Consider the following 19,546-nt stretch of genomic DNA (forward strand, 5'->3'; position numbering starts at 1 on the left):
CCATCCTTCTCAAACTGGGAGGACCCCTCGAAATCGAAGGATTTTTCTGGAGGGCTAATTGGACTCAAAGCTGTTAGAAAAACTTACTTGTTTAAAAATAATTAATTTATTTATTTTTGGCTGCGTTGGGTCTTCGTTGCTGTGTGCGGGCTTTCTCTTGTTGTGGCGAGTGGGGGCTACTCCTTGTTGCAGTGCACGGGCTTCTCATTGCAGTGGCTTCTCTTTGTTGCGGAGCACAGGCCCTAGAGCACATGGGCTTCAGTAGTTGTGGCATGCAGGCTCAGTAGTTGTGGCTCACAGGCTCTAGAGCACAGGCTCAGTAGTTGTGGCACACGGGCTCAGTTGCTCCGCAGCGTGTGGGATCTTCCCGTGTCCCCTGCATTGGCCAGCGGATTCTTAACCACTGCACCACCAGGGAAGTCCCGAGAAACTTACTTTATATTATATTTGTAATACATCCCATTTTAATGTTAAAGCTAACCTAGATATATCAGGGAATAGTATGCAAAATGGAGGCTTTTTTTTTTATTTTTGCGGTACGCGGGCTTCTCACTGCTGTGGCCTCTCCCGTTGCGGAGCACAGGCTCCGGACGCGCAGGCTCAGCGGTCACGGCTCACGGGCCCAGCCGCTCCACGGCATGTGGGATCTTCCCGGACCGGGTCACGCACCCGCGTCCCCTGCATGGGTAGGCGGACTCTCAACCACTGCGTCACCGGGGAAGCCCGGAGGCGTTTTTTTGAACAGAGATGAGAGACTTCTAAAGAATGTCACAGTCATTGTGAGCAGCATCAGATCATGAGCCCCGGCCTGAGCCCAGGCCTCCTGGAGGAAGCTCACAACCCTCAGGAGCCCTCATTTCAGAGACAATGCCAGGGAATATGGCTCAGTTTGGTTCTTGGCTATAATTCAACTGCCTGTTTCTACACTTGCTATGGGCTAAAGGCCTTTAGTGCAGGGAGCCTGTCCTTCAGAGACTGGGAGTTTACTGGAAGAAACATTGGCATTCAATCATTCCTCCACACCACGGCCAGAGAGAGGCTTCTAGCATTTCTCTCACCATGAGGCTACCACATTGAGAACCCTTCAATGGAGCTCCATGACCAACAGATCAAAGAGTCACTTCCCGGCCCTGTTAGGTGCAGGTTCCATCTCATTTCCCCTCCCACCACATGGACCCTGAACAAGAGAAGGCCTGCTCCCCAGCACACCCCAAAGTTCCCCTGTGACACCTGGCCTTTGCACATGCTGGTTCACCTACCTGCAGTGCCCTTCCTTCTTTTCCTCCCAGCAAACATTTTCTTCCTCTCTCCCGAGTGACAGGCCCATGGCTGTCTTCCTTGCACTGCCCTGGCATCTGTCCAGCCCTCCTTCCCAGGGCTGCAAGTGATCTGTCCCAACCTGAGAGCCCCCGAAGAGCAAAGCCTGAGTGCTCCTCACCTCTGTACCCCTAGCCCAGCACCCAGGAGGTGGTCCAGAAATTGTTTGGGGAGGAGGGATTTAATTTAGATAAGTATGGCCACATTGGCCTCCCCATGGAGGTTGTACCAACTTCCCCTCCCTGCACAATGTCCACATCTCTTGACGCTGTGATTCCATTCTAAACAGACATACAGATGTGCTTGCACATAGTGAAAAAAGTATATATACAGTTACTTAACGCACAACTGGAAGAGTGGGGAGTTATGCTCCGTAAGGTTACTTTATAACAGAGATTGGAAACAAACTTATCAATAGAGGATCTAGTTAAATCAATTATGGTATATCATCCAGCTGTTGAAAAAGAATGAGGCAGCCCTCAGTATGAAAAGATCAAAATATTAAGTGACCAAAAACAAACAACTCAGTGAAAAAATGGGCAGAAGACCTAAATACACATTTCTCCAAAGAAGACACCCAGATGGCCAACAGGCACACGAAAAGATGCTCAACGTCGCAAATTATTAGAGAAATGCAAATCAAAACCACAAAGAGGCTATCATCAAATGACTTTCATTAAAAAATCTACAACTAATAAATGCTGGAGAGGGTCTGGAGAAAAGGGAGCCCTCCTGCACTGTTGGTGGGAATGTAAATTGGTACAGACACTACGGAGGACAGTATGGAGGTTCCTTAAAAAACTAAAAATAGAACTACCATATGATCCAACAATCCCACTCCTGGGCATATATTTGGAAAAGATGAAAACTCTAATTCAAAAAGACACATGCACCCCAATGTTCATAGCAACACTATTTACAATAGCCAAGACATGGGAACAACCCAAGTGCCCATCAACAGACGACTGGTTTAAGATGTGATGTATGTATATACACACACACACACACACACACACACACACACACACACACACACACACACACAATGGAATATTACTCAGCCATAAAAAAGAAAGAAATATTGCCATTTATATCAACATGGATAGACCTAGAGAATATCATACTAAGTGTGGTCAGACAGAGAAAGACAAATTTTATATGATATCACTTATATGTGGAGTCTAAAAAATAACACAAATGAATCTATATACAAAACAGAAACAGACTCACAGACATAGAAAACAAACATGGTTACCAAAGGGGAAAGGGAGGGGGGAGGGATAAATTAGGAGTATGGGATTAACAGATACAAAACTACTGTACATAAAATAGATAAGCAACAGGATTTACTGTATAGCACAGAGAACTATCAATATATTAAATATCTTATAATAACCTATAAAGGGAAATAATCTCAAAAACATATATATATGTTATATATATATATATATATAACTGGAAAAAACGACCTTAAGTGACTAACAACGTGTACAGTGTGCTACAATTCGGGTAAATGTTTTAAAAAACATATATGCTTGCATATGCATAAAATGTCTTTGGAAGGATCCATGGTAACCTGGGAAAGTTGGTTGTCTCTGGGGTGGTGGGAGTGACAGGGAAGCTGGAAACTAGGTAAGAGGGAGATTAACTTTTCAACACATACCTGTTTGGGGTTTTGTTTGTTTGTTTGTTTTCAGCCGTTCTATTAGATAGGTAATGCTCGCACATGGCACAAACTAAACAGGACCAAAGGTTCAGAGCAAAAGAAACCTCCCTCTCTCCCCTGCCTTCAGCCTTCTTCAGTACCTTCCGAATTTCTGCACCATGGGCTGAGTTACCCATTCAATTAAATGGACAATTAAATCCAATATTTTAAAATAACAAATATATTATTAAAATAGTAATTTTTTGTTGAAGAAAGGGAAAAAATCCACAAAAGAATAGTTGATTGAAGTATTAAATAGATGAAGCAGTTCAATAACCTGCAAAGCAGGACATAACTAAGTGACGAATAAAATGACAAAAATAAGAAGAGACAGAAGGGACTTCCCTGGTGGCGCAGTGGTTGGGAGTCCACCTGCCAATGCAGGGGACACGGGAAGATCCCACACGCTGCGGAGCAACTGAGCCCGTGCACCACAACTACTGAGCCTGTGCTCTAGAGCCCGCGAGCCACAACTACTGAGCCCACGTGCTGCAACTACAGAAGCCCATGTGCCTAGAGCCCATGCTCCACAACAAGAGAAGCCACTGCAATGAGAAGCCCGAGCACTGCAATGAAGAGGAGCCCCCACTCGCCACAACTAGAGAAAGCCCACGTACAGCAACGAAGACCCAATGCAGCCAAAAAGAATAATAATAAGAGAGAGAAGTAAGAACTGGCCATGCAGCAACCAAGACCCAACGCAGCCAAAAAGAATAAGAAGAAGAGATAGAAGAACTGGCCACACTGGGAAAAAGCATGCTGTCTTGTCCTGCTCTTGGCTTCCTGTGTGTACATTGTCTCTTCCCAGCCAGACCAGGACACACCTGTTGCTCTTGTTTACTTCCCAGAGCTCTCAGCATGCAGAGGTGTGTAATAAACATTTCTTGCCTCAATCCCCACTAGCACTGGCTGTGCTCTGGGAAGGGCTGGGGGACACAATGGTCAGTGCCTTCCAGGGCCCAGGACTGTGTGCAGGGCTGCATTGCGAATTCCATAGTCCCTAGACACTTTTGTCTTCATGGGTCCCTTCTTCCATAAAAAAATATTAAATAATATATTTTAAAAGTATATTGGCATAAAGACAAGTGTAATCCAGGCTGGATTCATCGTTGTATGTTTATCATTATTATTTCTTTTCTTCTGATTTCAAACAAAATGAAAATTAAAGCATTTTGTAGGCCCCCTAAAATTACCGTGGGCCCTAGACACTGTGTCTGCTGTGCCTAATGGATCAATGGGCCCCAGGCCTGTGCCCTGGGCATGGCCGGTGCTCAGTAAACAGGCACTGCTTCCAGGAGCAGCCTGGCCAGGGAAATGCACGTGGGCTTTGGAGCCCTAAAGGCCTGGGTGTGATCCCAGCTCCAGCACTTACCCACTGAGGCTCTGAAGGCAATCACTAAGGCTTCCTGAGTTCTGTTTCCCTCCCTCCTGCTAAAATGCAGTGTTGTCATGAGGATTAGAAATAACATTAGATGCTTAATAAATGCCCAATATTATTAGCTGATTTGTCCCCGGGATGGAGAGGGTGCTGTGGAGGTGGACCAAGGACATGGCTGGAGTGGATGCCACCAACCCCAGCCAGGAGTCCTGGCCCCTTCAGAAGAAAAGGCAGAAGGAAGGCAGTGGGAGGAGGTGCAGCCGCCTGGCCTTATATATACTCTTAGTATATATGTACTCTTAGTATAAGTCTGGAGCAGATAAAGAAAGATTAAAATTCAGAGCCAGGCCTCTGCTCAGGTATTCTCAGCCTTGACTGTGCATTAGAATCACCTGGGAGCTTAAAAAATACTAAAGCTCAATCCCTACCCCAGATCAATTAAATCAGAACACCTGATGTGGGGCTGGGTTTTTTTTTTTTTTAAGCATCCCCAGGTGATTCTTATCCAGAGCAGGGCTGAGCATCCCCGTGGCCATTTCTGTGGGTGGAAGGAGTGAGCTGGGGAATGATCTGTCCCGTCCAGCAGACAGACTTCTCACCCTGACAACATCTAAGACCATGAACTCTTAGTGGTTGCCAGAGGTGGATTGAAAGTAGGGTAAAATTCACTTGTAGGAGGTACTTCCGAGGCCCCTCACCCAACAGAGTATTCTTTTTCTCTGGGACAGCCTCCCAAATCGCCTAGCTTCAGGCTGCACCAGCCTGGATCCACCCCTGTGGATGCCACTCTCGGCCCAGAACCTTGCTGGGTCCTGAGATGAAGGGAGCAGAGCATGCCCCCATCTGACAGGGGGATAACAAAGAAGACAGGGGACCTACCCCAGCAAGCACTGAGTGCGTTTCTCCAAGGGTGGGCTGCAGACCTCCTCCACCTGAAGACCTGAGTACTGTTCATCTGCCGTCCTGGGCCACCCAAGACCCACTGAATCAGCATCTCTGGGTTAGGCCAGAGGCTGCATTTTTCACATTCTCCAGAGGGGATTCTCATGCACAGGAACGTTTCTGAGTTAAGAGAGGACCTATATTCCATATCTTGATTTGGGAGATTACACAGTGCACACATAGGTAAAAAATCACCAAGTTTGGGGGCTTCCCTGGTGGCGCAGTGGTTGAGAGTCTGTCTGCCGATGCTGGGGACACGGGTTTGTGCCCCGGTCCGGGAAGATCCCACATGCCGCGGAGCAGCTGGGCCCGTGAGCCATGGCCGCTGAGCCTGCGCGTCCGGAGGCTGTGCTCCGCAACGGGAGAGGCCACAACAGTGAGAGGCCCGTGTACAACAACAACAACAACAACAAAAATCACCAAGTTTTACACTTAAGATGTGTACTTTATGTGCCCAACTCAAGAACAAAAACAAAAGAGAACTAACCTACCATGTGCCTGGAGCTTTAGGAAGAAAAATCGGGGGAGGCTGCCTGGAAGAGGGCCTCTTTGAGGTAGGCTAGACAGGGAGAAGAGAAGGCAACAGGGCAGAGGGAGTTGGGAGGCCCATTGGGGAAGAGACTCTTGTAGCCACAGCAGTGGGGCAGGCAGGTAGGAATGGGAAAAGGGTTGTTTCTGAGGCCTTTTCAGGCAGCTGCCTCATCCCCACCCAGCAACAGGGTGTCCTTAGAGGCCCACAGGCTGCTGTGGTCAGCGTAGGTAGCCCATGTAAACTCCCAACTTGCCTCCAAGTGCATCCAGGTCTTTCTCCCCAACAAGACGGCATTGTTTGGGGCTCCAATGGAGGGCAAGAAAAACAGAGAGCCCAACTGTCCCTGTCATAATGGTATATAATTTATAATAATGTCAGCTATTAAAGGATTTTTGGTAATTAACTGACAGTGGTGTGCTATTTCACTGCATTTTTGCCTGTCATAATGATCTTGAACTTTGCAAGACGGTTTTGAACTTGCTCAAAATAAGTCCTGAATACAAAGAAGGGCGAGATCATTCCAAATAAGGGGTAAGAGACATTGGACAAAATGGGGCTGTTCTCCTCCCAGAAAGAGGGCTGAGCTGTACAGAACCAGAAAGATCTCAGGCCCACTGTCTTCCCAGGGAGCTATACAACCAGTAGAACGCCTGCCAGGCCACAGTGGTGAGTAAAGCAAGTCAGCTGTTTCAAAAGAGTGTATTAAGTTGCATTTTTTTCAATATACCTTGTTTGCACGATACACAGCTAAGAATATTTTTCTCTTCCCCAGAGAAATATGCTTCCACTCTCATTTTTCTTGAAGCACATGATTCTCTTGGTATAGTTTTTACTCTTTTGATTTTTAACAGAGACATAGTATAGGAAATATTTCTTTCTCCTCTTGATTCCACTAAGAAAAAAAAAAAAGTCAACACAAGCCCAGTGATAAATAGTAATTGACATGGAGTGCTGGAGAGGCATCAGGGAGTGGTGGGGTCTGTGGGAAACACATGAGCTCAGGCCCAGTGTGAGTGAGGCATCTGCTACTCCACTCCAGACAATCAGGACTGCAGGCCCCTGGCAGAGGCTGTTAAGTGCCAATGGCAACCTCGATTCTTCCCCTTTCTCTTTAATAGCAGAAAGATGATTTAATTTTAGCTGGGCAAATTTCATCCTGGGGAAAAAGACTACTTCGGCTTGAGCATAGTCACATGACTATGTCTATCCTCCCTTGCCCTTGGTATAGCCATGTGACTATCTAGACAATAAGTTGTAAGTAGAAGCTTTGTGCAGGAATTCTGGGAAGGCTGTATAAAGAGAGTTGACTCCCTTTTTGCCTTCAATTTTTCCTTCTCTGGCCTAGAGTGTGAATGTGATGGCTGGAGCCCTGGAAGCCACCATGGGCCACGAAGCAACTTTTGCAAATGGGAGCTATACACTGAAAACAACAGAGCCGAGAGAGAAGCCTAAAGCCCCTGATGGCTTTTTGAATCTACCTACCCCGTCCTGGGCTGCCTACTTACCTCCTAGCTCCTTCTATATGAGAAAGAAACATGTATCTTATGTAAGCCACTGTTATTTTGACATTTTCTGTTATAATCTGCCCAACTTAATCCTAATTAATACACCTGGGCTCACTGTCACCAGATAGTTCAACTTTTCAACTTTAGCCAGATTATACAGATTTGTATATGGCATAGATTGATGTCATACCTGTTGGAAACCTTATAAAATTATTTAAAATACTGAACAGGCCAAACAAATCATGTCTGAGCTGCATTCAGCCCAAGCCCCGCTCTGGCCTATACCATTGATGGTAGGTATTAAAACTGTTGATAAACAGTCAGTTCTTTCATTTCTGGGAACATAGTAGGATTGTACTTCTCGACCCAATTGAACTCAAATGTGTCCATGTGACTTCCTTTGGCCAACACTTCTGGGCAGGTGATTTAAGAGCCAGTGTGTGGTTTGCCACATTCTCTTTTCCCTGCTGCTGTCATTATGGAAGCTTATCAACATGGAGCTTCCTACGCAGCTGGATGGTTGAGTGACTTTGAAGAACAGACCACCCTGATAACTCACCATGCAGTACCTAAACATGGCTGTTGTAAAGCCAGTGAAATTTGGGGGATGTTTGTTATCACAGCATTATTTAGCTTATCCTGACTGATCTGCCATCTGCACCATAGATATTGATCAGTGGAATTTTATGAAGCCCTCCTTCAACCTTTTTCTCTGTGGCTGAAATTTCCCCATTTTTTTAGCCCTCTTACTCATTCTTTTTCTTTCATTTAGTCTTTCATTCATTCATACATTTATACATCAAACACTGGGGGTGGGGTGGGGGGATGCCCTCTATGTGGCAAGTCAAGTCACTGCTATCTGGGAGCTCACATTCTTCTTTTGATTGGGTTGCTTCTCTTGCCAATATCCCTTTGGACCCTTCCCAACCTCCCTCACACACAATCCAGAGGTGGAAAGGGATAGGAAGGGAGAGAGATGAAGTCCTTCGAGGGCAGCCTCTCAGGTCTAGGATTTGCATTAGTGTTTTCTGTTTTCCTTTCATCTAATTCAAACCTTAACACATCCAATGAGAAAACCAAGTCTCAGAGAGGTTAATTAACTTGCCCAAAGTCACACAGTTAGAAAGCAGCAGACCTAGACCTGAAGCCAGTTCTGAACCTGCAAGGCCTACGCTGTCCAGCTATCCTATACCACCTGCCTCCATGGAAGTCTCTCTACTGTGGTCATTGCTACCACCAGGAGCCATCTGTAGCTACAGGGCAGCATAGCAGATAATAGCCCATTCCCCACTTCTGACTCTTTCTTTCATCACAGACCGAAAAGCATTTGAGGGCTTCCCTAGTGGCGCAGTGGTTAAGAATCCGCCTGCTAATGTAGGGGACACAGGTTTGAGCCCTGGTCCGGGAAGATCCCACATGCCACAGAGCAACTAAGCCCATGCACCACAACTACTGAGCCTGCACTCTAGAGCCTGCAAGCCACAACTATGGAGCCCGCGTGCCACAACTACTGAAGCCCACGCCTAAAGCCCGTGCTCCACAACAAGAGAAGACACTGCAATGAGAATCCCGTGCACCACAACGAAGAGTAGCCCCTGCTTGCTGCAACTAGAGAAAGCCTGCATGCAGCAATGAAGACCCAATGCAGCCAAAAATAAATAAGATTTATTTAACAAAAAAAGAAAAGCATTTGAAACTCTATTGAATCTGATGCACACAGTATAAGCCTGTGGTCAGCAGAGGAAAACAGGAGGGTTTGGCCTGCAGTCTGTGGGAGCCAAGAATGCTTGCACACAGGCTTGGAGATGGTAGATGGCAGCTGTGTCTATTAGAAAGCCTTGGGCTGCAAGTAACTGGAAAGCCAACTCAAAGTGGTTCAAACAATAAGAATCTTTATTACTTCATTAAAAAAAAAAAAACAGAGCTAGAACAGATTCTCACAGCAGCTCTGCAATGTTGTCAAGGACCCAGTTCTTTCCATCTCTTTTCTCTTCTACCCTCTGTAGGTCAGTTTTACCTTAGACTGGTTTCCCTCACAGTTGCAAGATAGCTGCTGCAGTTCCAGGCATCACATCAGACACAGTGAGAAACAGCTCTCTTCTTGTCTCCCTCCTAAAAGTAAAGAACCTTTCTCCAGAAATTCCCTAGCAGATTCCCCTCAAATTTAATTTGCCAGAACGGAGCCACTGATTGACTTAAAGTAGAGAAATTTCATTTGCTATACTTCAACAAATTTTTTTTAAAAAGAAAAAAATTTCAACTGATAGGTGGCTGGATATCTTCCATTCATCCTTCCCCTTCTCCACGTTCTCTATGTCCTGGGAGGTTGATGTGTCTGGGCTGCAGCAACGGGCAACCTTGCTCTCTGACTCCCGGTTGGACCCAGCCAATAATGGACACCAGAAAGTGCTCCCAGAACAGGAAGAGGGAGCAGTCAGGGTATTTAATCTCCTGTGTCCTCCTTTCTCAGTCATCTGAATCTTCTACCAAAGCCCACAGCTCGTGCAATGCAGCCCTCTCCATACCAGGCACTCTCCTGGTTCTGGCTCCTGCTCCCTCCCTTGGGGTCTTCTCAGTCCTAGGGCGTGATAACAGCTCCCCACCATTGCTAGCCTCAGGCTACTTCACTACTCCTCTCACAATACCAAACCCTTCATGCACCTTTGTAAATAGTCCTTTATCCATCTCTCTTGATTGCCCAGTCTGAATGTGCTATCCTCTACCTTTCCCTAGAGCTGATGGTACACTGGGCTGGGGATAAATCTCCCTTTGCAGTATTGAATCACTGTCTCTGGGCCTCTTACCAGAAGGTCTTTTTAGCACTTGACCCTCTGTTCATCCCAAATAGCATGCATCTCCTTACCCCCCATGCTGACTTGCCCATCTCTGTCAATAGCACCACCAACCATTCAGTCACCCAGGATCAACACCTGGGTGTTGACTCCCACTTTCCCATTGCCCTGCCGCCAACCTAATCCAGAGCAGGTTCCATTGATTCTACCTCTGCTGTCTCCCATTCCTCACCCCTACCCAATTTCAGGCCTATCGCTGCTCATCTGCTCACTGACGGCAGCCTCCTAATGACCCCCTGCCTCCGATACATGCCTTTCCCTGCTGCCACAGGAAACTTCCTTAACCACAGCTCTGATCATCTTAACCTTCTGCCCAAAAACCTGCTCCTGTTGCCTGCAAATTAACATCAAATCCCTCCTCATTCAGGCCCCTACCCAGTTTCTCAGCCTCAGTTCCTACTACATCCATAACCCACCGGCAATACAGGTTACATCAGTCAGCTATTGCTGGGTTTAAAAAAAAAAAAAATCACCCCAAGACTCAGTAGCTTAAAACAACAATGTCTATTACTGCTAACAAGTCTAAGGTCAGCAGAACTTCTGCTGATCTGGGCCAGGGTCGGCTGATCTTGGCTTGGCTCACTCACATGTCTGCAAGCAGCAAACAGGTTGGCTGGGGCCTAGCTGATCTGCGACAGCCTCGCTCACATGTCTGGTGGTTGTATGGCTGTCGGCTGGGTGACAGGAAGTGACTGGGCCTGATGTCACTCAATCCAGCAGACAAGCCTAGTGGTATATTAGTTATCTGTTGCGGCATAACAAATTACACAGCTAAAACCAACAAACCTTTATTTTCTCAGTTTCTGTGGGTCAGGAATCCAAGTGCCACTTAGCTGGGTGTCTTTGACCCAGGGCCTCTCACAAGGCTACAGGCAAGGTATCAACTAGGACTTCAGTCATCTCAAGGCTCAAATAGGGGAGGATCTGCTTCTCAGCTCACTCCCGTGACTTTGGCGGGTCTCGGGTCCTCATTGGCTTTTGACCAGAGACATCATATCCACGCCGTGTGGGCTCCTCCACAGGGCACTCACAGCATGGTGGCTGGACTCCCTCAAAGCAAGGCAGCAGGAGAGTAAGAAAAGGAGAGCAAGATGGAAGTCACACGGTCTTTTCATAACCTAATAGCGGAAGTGCCAACCCGTCTCTTTTGCTGTATTCTACTCATTAGAAGCGAGGCACTAGGCCCAGCCAACACCGTGGGGTTACACAGGGCATTAATCCCAGAAGGTGGAGATTCTTGGGAGCCATTTTAGGGGCTGCCTGTCACACCTGGGCTTGGTCATAAAGTGGTGGCAGGCTTCCAAGGACAGCAAGGTGAGTCCAGAAGTGTGCAAGGCTTCTTGAGGCCCAGGCTGGGAACCTGCATATGTTTGATCAAAGCAAGTCATAAGGCCAAGCGCAGATTCAAGAGATGGGGAAGTAGACTCTATCTCTCCATGGGGAGAGCTGCCTAGTTACACTGCCAAGGGGATATGGACTAGGATGGAGAATTGTGTCTGTTTTTGCAAAGAACCACACAGGGTTTCCCACTGAACACAAAAATGCCTTGTGCTTTCTAGCCTAAAGGCCGCTGGGTGTACAGTTTCCTCTTCCTGTGTGTCCTAGCCCCACCTCTGCCTATTATATCCTGCCAGTCTTCAAGGACCAACTCACATCCTGTATCAGTTTCCTTTTGCTGCTATAACAAATTACCACAAACTTAGTGGCTTAAAACAACTCAAATTTTATTACCTTATAGTTCAGGATGTCTGAACCACACGGGTGTCACTGGGCTAAAATCAGAGCACTGGCAGGGCTGCATACCTTCTGGAAGCTCTAAGGGAGAATCCATTTTCTTGCCTTTTCCAGCTTCTAGAGGCAGCCCACATTCCTTGGTTCATGGCCCCTTCATCCATCTTCAAAGCCAAGAAGTTTGTCACTCACATCACTCTGACAATGACTCTCTCTCCCTCCTTCCTCCACTTATAAGGACACTTGGGCTTCCCTGGTGGCGCAGTGGTTGAGAGTCCGCCTGCTGATGCAGGGGACACGGGTTTGTGCCCCGGTCCAGGAAGATCCCACATGCTGCGGAGCGGCTGGGCCCGTGAGCCATGGCCACTGAGCCTGCGCGTCTGGAGCCTGTGCTCCGCAATGGGAGAGGCCAGAACAGTGAGAAGCCCGTGTACCGCAAAAAAAAAAAAAAAAAAAAAAAGGACCCTTGCGATGGCATTGGCCCTACTGTGATAATCCAGGATAATCTCCCCATCTCAAGGTCAGCTGATTAGCAACCTGAATTCCCCTGTGCCACATAACCTGACACAGTCACAGGTTCCAGGGATTAGGACATGGCCGTCTTTGGTCCAGGGGAGCATTATTCTGTGTACCACTCCCTCTCCCACCCCCAGGAGCAATGGCAGCAGTATTTATTGAGCACTTACCATGTACCTGTCAGTGCACCCTCCCTCCCATCTCCACACACCCCATCCCGCCCTCATCCATCTGAACAATCTCATCCACTCTTTACAACCCTATAAGAAAGGTTCTATCTAGTGGTCTCATTTTACGGACTCAAAGAAGTTAAGCAATTCCCCAAGCCTACCCAGCAAGTAAGGGCTGGATATTGGAATTTGAACTCAAGTCTGTCCAACTCTGAAGCCAGAGTCCCAACCATATGTGTGTCCTATGAAGCCACCCAATCCCCTCCTCTGTGTTCCCATAGCTGAGTGGTCCGGCCTCTCTTTTTAAATGATACTCCGCTAAGTTTCCACTTTCGGCAGGCCACCTCCCCACCTCAGCTGTCACAGTAATAAGAGTAGTTATTTAACGAAAATCTACCGTGTCTCAGACCCTTCACATACAACATCTCTGACACCCACTGCTAAGGCGGTCCTGTTTCCACTTTCCACAGAAGGAAGCTGAGACTCAGAGAAGCGAGGGTCAGCCTCAGGAGTCATTAATGGCAGTTCTGGAAGTTGAACACAGGCCTAATTCCAAAGCCAGTTCCTGCCTCAGCCAGGCCACCTTTGCAGTTGTAAATGCCTGCTGCCTTTGTAAGCCGGGTAGAGACATATACATATCATTAGCTGGCTTTAAGGTGGCAGTGTAGTCCAGTGGTTAAATTGGAGATGCTGGAGTCATCCTGCTGGGGTTCCCAGCCCTCCCACTTTCTGCCTGTGTGACTTATGCAAGTCACTTAACCTGTGTCTGCCTCAATTTCCTCATCTGTAAAACGTATAATGATAGTACCTACCTCATAAGGGCTGTTGTGAAGATTAAATGAGTTCACATATCTCAAGTGCTTTTGATAGTCACTGCCACACAGCAAGCGCTATGTAAGTGGTGGCTGTTATTGTGGGGTGACCTGGTCAGCTGAGGGTCATGCAGAGCCCCTGCCCCAATGTCTGGTCACGTCATTGGTCCTCTGCTCCAGTCTTGTTAGGCATCTTTCTTCTGTGAAACTTTATGACCCCAAACTACCTAAATGGAAGGTTATCTGGAAGACCAAAAAAGATAAATGTTGAGAATACTTTATAAACTGTAGAGAGAAATGCCCATGTTGGCTATCATTGACCTTTATGAAGTGCTTAACAGTCAGACCAGGAAACCATAGACCCACCGGAAGACCCAGTGTCAGCCTTCTCAGTGTGGGCCCCAGGGGAACAGAGGGCCGGCAGCTGTCATATGTCCTCCTCCCTCCCATCTCCACACCCCATCCCGCCCTCATCCATCCTGGGGCTGTAGGAATGCGATGGTATCTCAGCAAACAGACAGTCTGTTCCCAGAGGAGATGGGGCCGCCCCCAGGAGGCCCCACTCTCCCAGCCACTGTAAACACAAGGGTCTGTCCTCTTTATCAGCCTGGCTCAGCGGCAGCGGAGACAGTCTGCCCGCTGGAGAGTCACTGCACAGCGATAAGCCGCCGGGCCCCTTGTTGGCTGCCCTCCTGGGGCTGCAGCGGAGCTGTGCCAGAATAGGAATCTCGGGGCTGTCCTGGCTCGGGGCCTAAACACCTCGTCCCGGGGCTGGGGGGCTGGATGCCTGTGCTCTGAGGATGTTAGCCACTCAGAGGAAGGAAGCAAAGGCCCAGAGCCGCCAAGGGGCCAGGGCACACAGTCTGCAAAGCCCCCAGGAGCTCCAAGACTGCTGACTCTGTTAATTACATTGCTTTGCAAGATAGCTTTATCCTCCTCCTCCCTCATCATTGTCATCTTTACAGACCATACATATTGATGATGTTACCAAGCCCCATGTTTTCCAATCCACACTCCAGTCAAAGAATTAATACACATAAAGCACTTAGCACTGGGCTTGGTAAGGGCTCAGAGAAAGTCACCTTGCATAGGCACAGTGTAGTAGCGTTCTTGTGGTTCAGGCAACCCCCGGTCCCTTAAAATAATAACAGCTAATTTTATCCGGGACAGTCATACCCATTATGTCCTCAGTTTCTCCACTGACTTGGACGTGGGGAATACTGGTATGAACATCATTCCCATTTGACAGAGGAGGGAACTGAAGGGCCCAGAGAGGTGAAGTGATTTGCCTAAGCTGCACAGTCAGGACATGGCACAGCTGGGACCAGCCCCAAGCCCAGCCCAAGGAGTCAAGATAGAATCCTGGGAGCCCCAGGGGCTGGGGGCTGGGGGCTAAGGCCGCTCTCACTGAGTCTACAATCCAGCCATCACCATCACCATCACAGGGACTTCTGCTGCCTTCTCCCTTCTAAAGGCACCCCCTGCACCCCAACAGGTACCCTCTCCTAGCCAAGGGACCTCCAGGTGGCCTTTGATTCTCATGAATGGGTCCACCATCACCTTCCCCACAAACCAGCTGGGCCCTCGAACGTCCCCTCCCGCACATCAACAGGCTCTGATTCTCAGGGTGACAGAGGAAAGGGATGGACACTGAGCTGGAAGTTGGGACATACAGAATGGCTCCCCAGATGTCTCAAGTTTCCTCCAGGCCATGTCTTCTCCCTGTGCCCACCGGAGTGTCCCGCCTCCACCACCCACATGTCCACCAGATCCCACATCACAAGGTGGCCCTTTAGTCCACTGCTGTAGCCTCAGACCTCCGGCTACTGCCCCAGGCAAGGTCATGGCCCCTCTGCCACCTCCCCCGAACACCCAGCCTATCACCACCTTACCCACGGATACTTACTGAGTGTCTTCTCTGCACCAAGTACTCTTCCAGGCACTGGGGGGACAGCAGTGAACAAAACAGACAGGGTCCCTTCCCTCACGGAGCTTTCACTCTAATGAAGGAAGCGAGGGAAACAGACAGTTAAACAAAACAAATGAGTAAACTATAGGGCATTTTAAGTAAGATTTATTATAGATAACTTTACTATCATTGAAAATAAGGGCTTTGGTTAAAGAAAAAAAAAGGGATGGGTTTGGGGAGTGTGGGGTGGAGTTGCTGTTTAAATGGGGTGGTCACGTAGGCCCCCTTGAGAAGGTGACATTTGCTCAAAGAGTTGAAGGAGGTAAGGGGGTCTACCTTAAGGATTCCGAGGAAGAGCCTTCCAAGCAAAGGGAACAGCCAGGGTGAAGGCCCCTGTTTGAATCCATGTTGCCTTTTCTGTGCACCCACATTTTTCATCCCTTTATTTGGCCCTGAGCAGAGTTCAGGAGCATCAGAGGAAGTTGCTCACTTGGCCACCTGTCCTGCTGTACCAGGAGCTCCTTGGGGCAGGGACCCTGTAACGGTCAAGTTCACAGTCACCTCAGACCCCACCCTGACATGTCCAGACACACAGACACAGACCCAGACCCTCATGCCCAGACATACACACCCAAACTTGTATACAGAGATCCACACACTATGCCAATAGAGAAGGCCTCAGTGATTGTCTGTTGAGATGAACTGAGTGAAGAGGAAATCATAATTAAGTACACTCAGCCCCATCTAGTTTACAAAGGTCTCCCTTGTGCCTACTCTTTGAGCTTGAGAACTGGGTGGTTAAAAATAGTGAGGCTCAGAGAGACCAAGGTGAACGGGCTTGTCACTGGTATTTGCAATACTGGAACCCAGCTCTTCTGATTTCCATCCAATATATGTTTTCATTAAAAAAACAAAAAACTAAAAAATAGGTCAGATGTGAACATAGTACAACATTCAAAATGTCCATAGAGGCAAGTGTCCCTCTTCTCCCCGCCATCCCCACACCCCCGCTCGGCACACAGCTTCCTCCCTATAGAGTCAGAGTGCACTTATCAATTTACTTCCAATGGAGACTTCGGCTCTCCTCTCTCTGTGAAGAGAATCTGCACTGCACATACATCTGACATTATGAAAACAGGCCAGGAGTCCCCACTCTGGAAGCATCTCCTCTTTGCTCCTAGAACCTAGGTTGTCTGGAGCCAGGCTTGGCATCCACTTGGTTTCCCCAAACCCACAAGCCTCTTGGATCCATGACATGGTCACTGAATAGTTCACATCTTCGTCCCTGGGGATGATCCAATCATCATGAGGAACGCTTCGTCCTCAGAGAGAGGAAACAGGGACTGAGGGAGAAGAGGGAAGGAGTAGGAAGGGGCTTGGGAGGGGGAAGTTGGGCACTGCAGGAAATCACACTGTGCTGCAGTTTCTTTAAAAGTAGGCAGTGGCGCAGTGGTTGAGAGTCCGCCTGCCGATGCAGGGGACACGGGTTCGTGTCCCGGTCCGGGAAGATCCCACATGCTGCAGAGTGGCTGGGCCCGTGAGCCATGGCCTCTGAGCCTGCGTGTCCGGAGCCTGTGCTCCGCAACGGAAGGGGCCACAGCAGTGAGAGGCCCGCGTACTGCAAAAAAAAAAAAAAAAGACTAGGCCCCCGGACAACTCCCCAAAGAGGCTGCAATGGCGGCCAGGGAGGAGGTGCTCACTTTGGAGGCTGAAGTTGCCCAGCGTGAGGAGGAGCTGAGTTCCCTGAAGCAGAGGCTGGCGGCGGCTCTTCTGGCCGAGCAGGAGTCAGAGCGGTTGGTTCCAGTGTCTCCCCTGCCGCCGAAGGCCGCCCTGTCGCGAGATGAGATTCTGCGCTACAGCCAGCAGCTCGTGCTGCCTGAGCTGGGCGTGCAGGCACAGCTGCGCCTGGCGACCGCGTCCATGCTGGTCGTGGGCTGCGGGGGGCTCGGCTGCCCACTGGCGCAGTACCTGTCAGCGGCCGGCGTCGGCCGCCTGGGCCTTGTGGACTACGATGTAGTAGAAGTGAGCAACCTGGCCCGCCAGGTGCTGCACGGCGAGGCACTGGCCGACCAGGCCAAGTCTTTTCGGCCGCCGCCACACTGCGCCATCTCAATTCGGCGGTGGAGTGCGTGCCCTACGCCCAGGCGCTTACGTCAGCCACGGCGCTAGACCTGGTCGGCCGCTATGACGTGGTGGCTGATTGCTCCGACAACGTGCCCACTCGCTACCTGGTTAACGACGCCTGTGTGCTAACCGGCCGGCCCCTCGTGTCGGCCAGCGCCCTGCGCTTCGAGGGCCGACTCACAGTCTACCACTACGGCAGTGGGCCTTGCTATCGCTGCATGTTTCCGCAACCACCTCTGGCGGAGACGGTGACCAGCTGCGCGGATGGCGGGGTGCTTGGTATGGTTACCGGGGTTCTGGGCAGCCTGCAGGCACTGGAAGTGTTGAAGATCGCTACAGGTCTGGGCCCCTCTTACAGTGGCAGCCTGTTGCTCTTTGATGCCCTCGGAGGTCATTTCCGCTGTATTCGGCTGCGGAGGCGCAGGCCCGACTGTGCAGCTTGCGGGCAGCGGCCCACTGTGACTGATCTACAGGACTACGAAAGCTTCTGTGGCTCCTCAGCCACCGATAAGTGCCGCTCCCTACAGTTGCTGAGCCCGGAGGAGCGAATTTCTGTCGTCGACTATAAGCGACTTCTGGATTCCGGGTCACCCCACGTGTTGCTGGACGTCAGGCCTCCAGTGGAGGTGGACCTGTGTCGGTTGCCTCACTCCCTACACATCCCTTTGAAACATTTGGAACGGAGGAATGCGGAGAGCCTGAAACTCTTGGGAGAAGCAATCCGGGAAGGGAAGCAGGGCACACAGGAAGGGGCATCTCTCCCCATTTATGTGATCTGCAAACTGGGCAATGACTCCCAGAAAGCCGTGAAGATCCTGCGGTCCTGGACAGACTTAGACTCTTTAACAGTTCGGGATGTTGTGGGAGGCCTCATGGCCTGGGCTGCCAAAATCGATGGAACGTTTCCGCAATACTGAGATGGCCGGTAGAGTCTGACCAGCGAAAGATGTGGGTTGTCATGTTACCTAAAGTTTTTTTGCCTTTATGAATGTATTTGCATTTTTTTTCAGTAATGTACGGAAGAGCCTGGGATTCTCCAATATCTGCAGATAGGTGGACTTCTTTTTATAAGGAGCTTTTTAATTGTAACTTACTGGGTGATGTAGCAGTTAAGGGGTTATAACACTGTTCCTCTGAACTACCTTGTGTTTGCAGCACTTGGATGGTGTGTTGAACAGGTGGGATAGAATGTAAGTGACAGGACTTTGTGTTTTGAACTGCAGGTCATTTGCGTGTCCTGCCTTTTTTTTTTTTTTTAATCTCCCAATTAAAAAGCTCTTTAAAGTTGTCCATTTTATTGCTTGGAAAGCTGTCATATACTTACTGAATTGATCACGGATGATATAGTTAAGATAAGTTTATTGTTTACTAAGACATTCTTTGGGTGTTATTTCTAATTCAAATGATGGAACATGCCCTAGAGAAATCAGTGTTTAAAATGTAAATTGTTAAAACATTAAAATGAAAATTAGCTGGGAAGTGGTCATTCTATTAAATATTTTCAATTAATAGCCAAGTAAGATATTTACAGTCTAGCAAGATAGAAACCACCTTTGTAGCATGTCAGTTTCTTTTATAAATTGCTGACTTTTTCTTAGACTTAACCTCAGGGTCCACCTTATGTTGGACACGTACAGAACTTTCTAAACTGTATGGTTTGTCTTGCTTTGGAATCTTCAAGTCCCAAGTCCCAGCCTTCTGCCCTCCCCTGTCCTTTTGTCCCTGTCCAACCTGTTATTTTTATTTTTGTCGTTACTGTATGGCCAGAATGCCAAATACAATATTGAATTAAAGTGGAATAACGAACATTCTTCTCTCCTTTGCAGTTTGCACTTTGAATATTTGACCAATATTACTTGTTATTGCTTTACTGTAGATAAATACCTCCTATCAGATTAAATAAATTTCTGTATTAAAACAAAACAAAACAAAACAAAACTAGGCCCCCATTTAAGGACCTCTGGATTCTTCCCCAGAGGTTTCAAAGCTGATGGACCGTAAGTTCCCCATGAAAAGCATGGGGCTGGAGTCACTGGGTGACCACCCCAACCGA

General features: G+C 48.5%; 1 protein-coding gene across 1 annotated transcript; it reads left to right on the forward strand.

Moving 5' to 3' along the window:
- Window positions 1-17,043: 17,043 nt before the first annotated feature.
- Window positions 17,044-19,009, forward strand: LOC307183009 (adenylyltransferase and sulfurtransferase MOCS3-like; the record flags this gene model as incomplete). Its single annotated transcript, XM_079914860.1, is given in 2 exon segments — window positions 17,044-17,446; window positions 17,449-19,009. Coding segments are annotated over 2 exon segments (1,365 nt in total). The 3' UTR covers window positions 18,411-19,009.
- Window positions 19,010-19,546: the final 537 nt, after the last annotated feature.

This window comes from Stenella coeruleoalba (assembly GCF_951394435.1).
Source record: "Stenella coeruleoalba genome assembly, chromosome: 2".
NCBI lineage: Eukaryota > Metazoa > Chordata > Mammalia > Artiodactyla > Delphinidae > Stenella > Stenella coeruleoalba.